This window comes from Oncorhynchus tshawytscha, linkage group LG02 (assembly GCF_018296145.1).
Source record: "Oncorhynchus tshawytscha isolate Ot180627B linkage group LG02, Otsh_v2.0, whole genome shotgun sequence".
Classification (NCBI taxonomy): domain Eukaryota; kingdom Metazoa; phylum Chordata; class Actinopteri; order Salmoniformes; family Salmonidae; genus Oncorhynchus; species Oncorhynchus tshawytscha.
Genome location: NC_056430.1, coordinates 71,683,865 through 71,694,822, shown reverse-complemented (window position 1 = coordinate 71,694,822; position 10,958 = coordinate 71,683,865). Strand labels below are relative to the sequence as shown.

At 45.0% G+C, this 10,958-nt stretch overlaps 1 protein-coding gene across 2 annotated transcripts in view; it reads right to left on the bottom strand.

Annotated features, from left to right (window-relative positions):
* LOC112263710 (multidrug resistance-associated protein 1) overlaps positions 1-10,958 on the bottom strand; it is a 32,983-nt gene that overhangs the window by 17,663 nt on the left and 4,362 nt on the right. For both annotated transcript variants that reach the window (XM_042303950.1, XM_042303952.1), the window contains exons 2-4: positions 7,060-7,236; positions 5,621-5,746; positions 2,939-3,076 (exon numbers count right to left, since the gene is read on the bottom strand). In XM_042303950.1, the coding sequence (XP_042159884.1) occupies positions 2,939-3,076; positions 5,621-5,746; positions 7,060-7,236 (441 nt within the window). The remainder of the gene's footprint in view (positions 1-2,938; positions 3,077-5,620; positions 5,747-7,059; positions 7,237-10,958) is intronic.

The following is a 10,958-nucleotide window of genomic DNA, read 5'->3' as shown; positions in this document are numbered from 1 at the left end:
TGTTTTTGATGGCCCATATGTCAACCTAAGTTGACCCGTTTCCCTTTGTGTGAAAGTCAGAGCCATAGTAAACGGCAGTTGGAGTGATTTTGTCATTTTAGTCATTTAGCAGACACTCTTATCCAGCCCTTACAGGAGCAGTTAGGGTTAAGTGCCTTGCTCAAGGGCAAAAGATTTTTCATATAGTTGGCTCAGGGATTTGAACCAGAGACCTTTCGGTTACTGGCACAACACTCTTAACCGCTAGGCTGTCTGCCGCACAGGTACGAATTGCAATCTGACAATTGTAATTGTCAGATGCTTCATAAACAACAGGTGTAGATTTACAGTCAAAGGCTTTTGAGCAATGATAGCTTGGCTATGTACAGGGGGTACCAGTACCTAGTCGATGTGCAGGGGCACAAGGAAATTGAGGTAGATATGTACATAAAGGTAGGGGTAAAGTGACTAGGCAACAGGATAGATACACTGCTGCTATTGTCTATTACTGTATGTGATGAGTGTGTGTGTGGCGAAAGTGTGCGTGTATGTGTTGGAGTGTCAGTGTAAGTATGTGTGAGTGTGTGAGTTGAGTCCAGTGTGTGTGCATAGAGTCAGAAATAGTGCAAAAAGGGTCAATGGAGATATTCCGGTTAGCTATTTAGCACAATTATGACTTGGGGGATGAAGCGGTACAGGAAGCTTTTGGTCCCAGACTTAGCACACCTGTACCATTTGCCATGCGGTAGCAGAGAGAACAGTCTATTTTTATTACCTTTATTTAACTAGGTCAGTTAAGACCAAATTCATATTTTCAATGACAGCCTAGGAACAGTGGATTAACTGCCTGTTCAGGGGCAGAACGACAGATTTGTACGTTGTCAGCTCCGGTTACTAGTCCAACACTCTAACCACTAGGCTACCCTGCCGCCCCGTCTATGACTTGGTTGGCTGGAGTTTTTGACCATTTTTAGGCCCTTCCTCTGACACCACCTGGTATATAGGTCCTGGATGGCAGGGAGTTCAATCCCGTACGCACTACCCTCTGTAGCATCTTGCGGTCAGATGCCGAGCAGTTGCCACACCAAGTGGGGATGCAGCCAGTCGAGATGCTCTCAGTGGTGCAGCTGTTGAACGTTTTGATCATCTGACGGCCCATGCCAAATCCTTTTAGCCTCCTGACGGGGAAGAGGCATTGTCGTGCCTTCTTCATGACTGTGTTGGTGTGTTTGGACCATGATAGGTCCTTAGTGATGTGGACACTGAGGAACTTGAAGCTCTCGACCCGCTCCACTACAGCCCATGTGAATGGGGGAATATTCGGCCCTCCGTTTCCTGTAGTTGTTGATGACAACCTCACACTATGTTGCGCCCAGAGTGCAGATGGGGAGAACAAACTAGATCCGGCCGCATAGTAAAAACAGGGACAGGATGGTATGGAGCTAGGAGTGGGTGGTAATATATGCCTGTAAACATAGGTCAGTTGGTCTGACCAACGAGCCGAGGGAATTGGGTCTGCAAAACCAAACCAAACATGAACTCCGTACACTCAGAGCTTTTACCGTTGCAGTGAAATGTCTCATGTTGAGATACAGGAACTCTCTTCTAATGTTGTTGCTAGTCTACCAGAAGAGCTGTCTCAAAGTTCTTCTCTGAGTTTGTCCATATGATCAGTGCTGGTGGTGGCCACGTGTGTGCACGTTTGAAAATGTGTCCGTCTATACACTAGTGTACAAAACATGCTCTTTCCGTGACAGACTAACCAGGTGAAAAGCTATGATCCCTTATTGATGTCACCTGTTAAATCCAATCAGGGTTTTTCACGCTCAACAGTTTCTAGTCTATATTAAGAATGGTCCACCACCCAAAGGACATCCAGCCAACTTGACACAATTGTGGGAAGCATTGGAGTCAACATGGGCCAGCATCCCTGTGGAACGCTTTCAACACCTTGTGCCGATGTATTGAGGCTGTTCTGAGGGAACAAGGGGGTGCAACTCAATATTAGGAAGGTGTTCTTAATGTTTTGTTCTCCCGGAGTATGTGACTGTGTTGAGTGGATAATACAAATACTGTATTTCCCAGTAGGTCGGTCCCAGTAGGTGTTTGCTGGCTGTTCCTGCCTTTAAAAGTGGTGTTGACGTGCCTCTGGTCTGACCCTGGGCTGCCATGTTGGGTTGTCTCACCATCACTATCGGTTTTACCTCAGAGCTGTCATTACCGCTGGCCTAAACACTACGTGTGGTAATGTCATACTGGAGGCGATAAGGATGTGATATGGATGTGTGTGTTTCTAAAAACATGAATGCTGTTACCGCTTTGACAAATACGAGGACAATGATTGCAGTGTCTGTAAGGAAGAGACACCGTATGAGAGGGGAGTCTAGAAATCTACAGAGGCTTTAGGGAGACAAGGGAGATGAGAGTTGGCAGTGTCTGTCATCCGCCCTACCAACACTGCAGGGTTTCCTCTGTCGACTTTGGGTAGGCAATGCATTTATACCCAAGTCATGCTAAGTCTAGACTAGAAAACCCTTGGTTAATTTTGTGGAGTTACGAATAAAGCATAGCAGGTACAACAGCATATCTATATCAAGCAATGCACACTCTAGTCTCTAAATCTAGACTATGGGTAGACAACCCTAGACCCTAGACAACCCTTCAGACAAACTGGTTCTGAGGGGTCACTGAGTGCAAACCTAAGCAGACATAACACTCAGGATGTAGGCGTAGCATATTCATCCAAGTAAATTGTTTCCTACGATACAAAATTACTGTGTGTCATGACTGTTTTGACAGGAGTCTCTATTAACCTACAGTCACATAGCGTGTGAGAATAATCTTGACTACTTGTAACATCAGTCATGCAGCCACTGAGTAGGTTAGTGCCTGTGTCATCACACCTGCTACTTCTCCCATAGACCATGGAGAATAAAGTCATGTTCTACTACCACCGTACCTCGTACATAACCAGCTGGATCTTTGCCCGTAGGGGCACCAGGGAACATACCACCGCCAGGACCCAGAACAGGAAGAGGAAGACGGAGGAACGACAGCCTCGTATCCTCTCCAACTGGATGATGCATATGGCCAGGACCTGAGGAGAATGCGGGAGAGTGAGTGAGAGACTGGGAGAGAGAGTGCGACAGTGAGTGAGAGTGAGATTAGTAAGACTTGCATTACAACGGATTGTGAAAGTCAAGCGAGTGTTTTGAAAGGAGAGACCCCTGACTGAGGACTGGCAAGCGAGTCTACTTTGAAACTCAACAACTATTACTTTGAAGATGAAAATGAATCACTCAATAAATCCTTTGTATCAGCATTCACTGTCATTCCCAGTAGTCTCTCTGATAGAAAATAGAAAATATTTGTAAGGATTGGATTTGGCTTTTGTTGGTTTTGGAGAAAGGTTAGATTGGGATTTCCCTGACCACAAAAGCAGCTGTTATCCTGCTGACTTCCTTCAATAAAACAACAGATGTATGGTACTATGCCCTCCACCCCTCCTTCCTTCCATCCCTCCATGCATTGCCTTTTGCCTTAATTGCACTATATTTATTTTATTTGTTCGAATACAGGCTGTCATTGTAAATGAAATAACATTCTTAACTGACTTGCCTGGTTAATTAAATGTTTAGTATAATAAGTAGATAAAACAGGACTGATTCCATGTTTTGGGGCATCACTGTCTATCCAAAAAAATGCCTCGTCTTTCCACGGACTGTGTTTTGGCTGTAATTATCTCTGACTGTCGGTAGTTTGGTCAAGTTGAGAAGTCATCTAGCCTCGCCAGCTCATCACTAAAAGGAGAGTTGTGGTTATAGAGTTGCATAATAGATACCATACTGGTTCCATCAGATCTTAAAAACTGTCCTGTTTTTAAGCAACCAGCCATGATTATTTAACGTTTGATAGATCAACAACACCATAGAAACACTTTTTGTATGCTATAGAGTAGAGATAAATATGGTGATTGTTGGGTTCATTTCAGTTTCTACGCCTATTGTCTGACTAGCCACATTGCAGGCAAAGAAACTGCTTCCAGCCTCATAATTACCTTGACAACTCCTAAAGGTTGTAGTGTGGCAAGACAGCACAAACTGATCTGGGACCAGGCTAGGTAGAAACACCGTATAGAAAAATATCTATGCTGTGTGGTTGGATGTCAGGTTCATTTCCCAGTTTCTATGCTGCTTGGCCTGATGCCAAACTAACCACATTGCAAGCAAGAAATGGTCATTCCCTTCTGAGAGGAACCCATTTCCTTGAATGGAAGTCAGTGGGTAGAACTAAGTCCATTACTAAAACCTAACTCAATTCCCTACCTAGTAATTATACTGGAAGTCTGGGGAATTGGGGTGGAAAAATAACTCTGCGTCATGGTGTCGCTGATTACAGTAGATGGCATGCCTTGCAAGCAGCTCTCATGGTAGGAAGGGAGAGTAACCATGACCACGAACCAGGGTGAGTCTGGTGAAGAAAAAAAAAAATCCCATACATTGACTGTATATGGGTCGATGAGGACGAGAAACAAGCAAAATAACGTTGTTTCTTTTGGACACAGTGTTCCTTAGCTTTACGTATGGGAAACCAGAGAGTGGTGGCTGCCATTATGGTTCTGTGTCCAGAAAAGTATTGGCCTTGGCTTTTTATTTATATAGCAACCAACCAATCAACTGTAAATATCATGGCTGGTTAACTGTAGCAAGGTCTTGGATTTCAAATCCGGGTCCCTAATGTGATAAAAAAGTGACCTTTTTAAAAATGGATGCCTTGTGTACCTGGTACAAGAGATGCATTCAGTATTTCTTCACCCAAACAGTTGCTGATATTGACCTAAGAGTCTGAGGTGACCACAGGTGGGCCAGACTGTCTGATTTGGAGGGACTGAGTCTGTGCAGCACTTGTGTTCGGCCTCTGAGGGAGAGGGGAGTTATGGGTAGGGGGGTCATGGCTCTGTGAGTCAGCTACAGGAGGCACACTGCCCTACATCCGGCCTCCTCCGCTCCTCCCTCTATTCCAACCCCTTGCACCTCTGCCTTCGTCTTAAATCTGACGTTACACCCCCTCACACAGTAGTAAACAGGACTTTATTCTATCTAGCTGGACCTCCCATAGTGAACTGCACTGCTCTCCACCGACGTTCTTCTCAGCCTGATCCCAGTACTGTAAATCAGTGGGGAGGATGATTTGAGAGTAGAGTACAGTATGTCTTTGTAATCATTGGACAAATTGTCACAGTGTTTATTGACAGAGGTCATGGAGTGCTTTACTTAGCCCCTGCCCTCTCTAAGAGTAAATCAGGAGTAAACGACTCAAATTGCTGCTATACGCATGCACCCCCAGGATCTGCTGTCAGGGAAGCCTCTTTGTTCACGATTGCTCTCTCCATCTACTATGTCTCAGTATCGCCTCTGGACTTATCTTCCTGGACAGCAGATCCTGGCGGTGCATTAAAAATATATATCATGTATTTCACTTGTTTAAATAAAGGTAGGGGGGGAAAGCACCCCCCAGGATCTATTGTCAGGGAAGAGAAGTCAACAGCAGATACTGAGACATAAACAGTAGATAGAGAGAGAGAGCAATCGTGAAGAAAGAAGCTGAGACAAAGACATTGGCTGATGGTTACAGTACTTACCACAGTCAAGCTGCGTATGATGGGACTGAGGAGGAAGACCATGTGGTTTTGGATCTCATGACTCCTCTCCAGAAGAATGTAGAAGAACTCCACGAAGCCAAATGAGGCCAGGAGGAACCCCAGCACCTGGAGGATGGACAGACACAGGGAGGGAAGCAGAGTGAGGTCTACAGTACTGTCATTGTGATTGATTCAAACATTTTGGTTACTGGGGAAACCAGAAACATGCATCTTTAGCACCTAAATGACAATCTGGACTCTAAAGAGACTGGAACTGTCAATCCATATTGTCAAGTTGCATATTGTAATTATTTTATAACCTTTATACAGACTGAAGTACAACCACATGGAACATAACAGTGGAAAGTGAGAAGGGACCAATACATTTAAATGTACATGTAGCCCTCTTGGAGTGCCATGAATGCCATCCTATAAACTCTTACGTTCGTCCTATAAACTCTTACGTTCGTCCTGTAAACTCTTACGTTCGTCCTATAAACTCTTACGTTCGTCCTGTAAACTCTTACGTTCGTCCTGTAAACTCTTACGTTCGTCCTGTAAACTCTTACGTTCGTCCTGTAAACCTCTTACGTTCGTCCTGTAAACCTCTTACGTTCGTCCTGTAAACCTCTTACGTTTACGTCCTGTAAACCCTCTCTTACGTTCGTCCTGTAAACTCTTACGTTCGTCCTGTAAACTCTTACGTTCGTCCTGTAAACTCTTCGTCGTTCTTACGTTCGTCCTGTAAACTCTTACGTTCGTCCTGTAAACTCTTACGTTGTCCTGTAAACTCTTACGTTCGTCCTGTAAACTCTTACGTTCGTCCTGTAAACTCTTACGTTCGTCCTGTAAACTCTTACGTTCGTCCTGTAAACTCTTACGTTCGTCCTATAAACTCTCCATGCTTTCTTCAGTACTCTCTAAACCTATAAGGCTTTTCCCCACTGATATCCCCTCCTCTTGCTCGCTAAGGCATGAAATTGTCCCCGGCCGGCTCTATATAAACACTAACCATTTGGTGCTTGGTTTTCACAGTACTTCACACTCATATTATTTTATGGCAGATATGGTTGGTGCACTCGAACACTCGCCTGGTCTTGTATAATGTTAATGGCCATGCCATGTCTACTCTTGCGGTTTGGTTTAAGGCTGGTCTTAAGGCTCAGGACTGATTGGTGCAGGCTGCTTGTACTTTCAGGTTGAAACGTTGCACTGAATAACACTACAGGAGCATCCAGCAGTGTGTGGGTACTGGGTATCTATTTTTCTTTCATGACTTTACTTTTTGTACCCTGCATCTGCAAGTCACTGGATGTGCTTATAAACTCAGGCTGGTTTGGCTCATAGAGATAGAATGACTAGAATGGACAATTCAAGTCACTGTTCTGTGATCATTGGACCGACCGCTGACCATATTGGGATTCTATGGGTTGGCTCACCGTCTTGGCAGTGCAGAGAGTGGAGATTCGGATGCATCCACAGTCATGGCAGTAGAGTTTGAGGGCGTAGAAGGGCGCCAACAGCCAGAGGTAGACGCACGGGAACCAGACCAGCACTGTGTTCTGGAAGCACTCTGTCAGGTCCGGTTTGTCTGTGTACCACGTTCGATTCCAGTCCTGGAAAAGACAAAGATAGACCAGTTAATATGCAGTGTAAAATTAGGATGGTAGAGCGCGGAGGAGTAGGTTTCTGCACCATTCTCTGCACTGAGTAGAAGTCATTTCTTTCTCGACTCAATACAGATTTGCATTTATGAAATGGAGTATTGTTCATTGTTCTGACGAGTTCCTTTTAGGTACAGAATTTCTCATTCAGTCTCTGAATTGGCTGTGTTCAAATAAATACAACTCAACCAATTTTCCTCCAAGCTTCGCCTACTGTACTGTCAACTTGAGGAACGTCAACTTGATATATCAGTCTAACAGTTTACTCCTGTCAGGGTATTAGCCTAGTGACAGATTATTGAGGGCAAGGATTGTTAAATGAACTGCTTGAAGCAGGGCTGAGGGCCAGTCCAGAGAAACTGGACGCTGGTTACAGTATAATGTCCCGGTCTGTGTATCTAGGCAATGGAGAGTGAAACCACAGCAAGTCAACATAATCTGTGCGCGTTGGTTGGATGGTTGGAGCTTGGGAGTTTTTCGTCTTTTTTGTCTACAGAGCTGAGTCAGTCCTGGAATATTTTAATCCACGGCTCCACCACGTTTAAAAACTTTCCCCTTTGGAAGGGCGAAGTCAGTCAAAATATTACAGTACATGATGACGATACAAACCCACTTAGACGACAGTGGGATGTATTCTGTTTATGCCGACCGAAGTGTGTACTGTTGGCCGAAGTTGCCAAATCCACATTTCCAGATTGCATCATGCAAGCCTGCAGCCCCCGGCGACGGTGGGCTGAAAAGGAAGGAAGTCTGACTGTAAAAAGCACCAAAATACTCTTAGCCTCTAAGTGCTCTGTTGTACTCTCACCTCTCCCTGTTTATCACCTCTAAGCCCTCTAACGAGGGGCTGGGGGTCTGGCTGCAGTTTGGAGAAGCTAGAGGTGCCTGCAGAGTCGCGACAGGAAGTGGGTTTAACTACTACGGTCGGCTGGACTTGTTGAGCGGTGGCAATGCAACATTGTGAATCACACACACACACACACACACACACACACACACACACACACACACACACACACACACACACACACACACACACACACACACACACACACACACACACACACACACACACACACACACACACACAGCAGCTTGTAGCAGCTGGGCAAGGCAGACTCCAAAGGGCATAAGGGAGAGTGACCACAATTCATAACAGCTGCATGTTGGTTCATTACGCAACAGCAACACCAAATGTGTTACTATACTAACAAATGTGTTATTAATTTCAGTTTAGTTTATCCATCCCACATGAGGCAATTCTGCTCCTACTACTTAAAATACTCCAGATCATGTGTGAGGAAATTCATCCACCTACTGAATATTTTGTCAGTGTAACAGGTATTCTTCTGAAGATGGCTATTGACTCAATGAGTGGGAGTCTTTTTCACAGTCTCTCCTTGGCTCCAATTTAGGCCTGCGAACAAACACTTTTACAACTTTTATATAAGAATCGTAAGTTGTCAAACAAACTCAATAGCTTTTTCTTGGTCACCTTGCTCAGCGTTTTCTTAATTGGCTACAGAAGCTTCATCCAGACCTTGGTTTGGATGGAAACGGAAGGTCTATTTTTACCTATCAAACGTAGTGATGTGAACTGAGGAGAGAGAGCCTGGACTGTGTTGTGCACCTTTCAGTTATCTGAGAGAAATGATACATTCTGATTCCTTTTTGATATCATTCAATTCTTCACTGTAATACTTTACGTCACTGCAAGCATAAATGTGTCCAAAGATCAACCATTTGGCATACGGAGTGAATGTGTCAGCTAAATTGGATCTGTTCATTGTCATTTAGAGAATGTTGTAATTGTCTCGACAGGACTGTTCATCATTGCCTTTGTCACGTCTCCCAAATTGCAGAGTAGTTTTGATTTAAGATAAGGTTTTCAAAACATGTTGAATTGCAGGGTTTCAATACAATCCCTCCAGTTTGCAGAGTAGGTGTTCTCTGAACCACACCTCTCTTGCTGAATGCAGGATTCTCTACGTCAAATTGTCTTTACCCACAATGCAAGATAATAACATTTGATTGATAGGGGATGAAACAAATCAAATCAAATTTTATTTGTCACATACACATGGTTAGCAGATGTTAATGCGAGTGTAGCGAAATGCTTGTGCTTCTAGTTCCGACAATGCAGCAATAACCAACAAGTAATCTAACTAACAATTCCAAAAAAAACTACTGTCATACACAGTGTAAGGGGATAAAGAATATGTACATAAAGATATATGAATGAGTGATGGTACAGAGCAGCATAGGCAAGATACAGTAGATGGTATCGAGTACAGTATATACATATGAGATGAGTATGTAAACAAAGTGGCATAGTTAAAGTGGCTAGTGATACATGTATTACATAAGGATGCAGTAGATGATATAGAGTACAGTATATACGTATGCATATGAGATGAATAATGTAGGGTATGTAACATTATATTAGGTAGCATTGTTTAAAGTGGCTAGTGATATATTTACATCATTTCCCATCAATTCCCATTATTAAAGTGGCTGGAGTTGAGTCAGTGTCAGTGTCAGTGTGTTGGCAGCAGCCACTCAATGTTAGTGGTGGCTGTTTAACAGTCTGATGGCCTTGATAGAAGCTGTTTTTCAGTCTCTCGGTCCCACCTGTACTGACCTCGCCTTCTAGATGATAGCGGGGTGAACAGGCAGTGGCTCGGGTGGTTGTTGTCCTTGATGATCTTTATGGCCTTCCTGTAACATCGGGTGGTGTAGGTGTCCTGGAGGGCAGGTAGTTTGCCCCCGGTGATGCGTTGAGCAGACCTCACTACCCTCTGGAGAGCCTTACGGTTGTGGGCGGAGCAGTTGCCGTACCAGGCGGTGATACAGCCCGCCAGGATGCTCTCGATTGTGCATCTGTAGAAGTTTGTGAGTGCTTTTGGTGACAAGCCGAACTTCTTCAGCCTCCTGAGGTTGAAGAGGCGCTGCTGCGCCTTCTTCACGATGCGGTCTGTGTGAGTGGACCAATTCAGTTTGTCTGTGATGTGTATGCCGAGGAACTTAAAACTTGCTACCCTCTCCACTACTGTTCCATCGATGTGGATAGGGGGGGTGTTCCCTCTGCTGTTTCCTGAAGTCCACAATCATCTCCTTAGTTTTGTTGACGTTGAGTGTGAGGTTATTTTCCTGACACCACACTCCGAGGGCCCTCACCTCCTCCCTGTAGGCCGTCTCGTCGTTGTTGGTAATCAAGCCTACCACTGTTGTGTCGTCCGCAAACTTGATGATTGAGTTGGAGGCGTGCGTGGCCACGCAGTCGTGGGTGAACAGGGAGTACAGGAGAGGGTTCAGAACGCACCCTTGTGGGGCCCCAGTGTTGAGGATCAGCGGGGTGGAGATGTTGTTGCCTACCCTCACCACCTGGGGGCGGCCCGTCAGGAAGTCCAGTACCCAGTTGCACAGGGCGGGGTCGAGACCCAGGGTCTCGAGCTTGATGATGAGCTTGGAGGGTACTATGGTGTTGAATGCCGAGCTGTAGTCGATGAACAGCATTCTCACATAGGTATTCCTCTTGTCCAGATGGGTTAGGGCAGTGTGCAGTGTGGTTGAGATTGCATCGTCTGTGGACCTATTTGGGCGGTAGGCAAATTGGAGTGGGTCTAGGGTGTCAGGTAGGGTGGAGGTGATATGGTCCTTGAATAGTCTCTCAA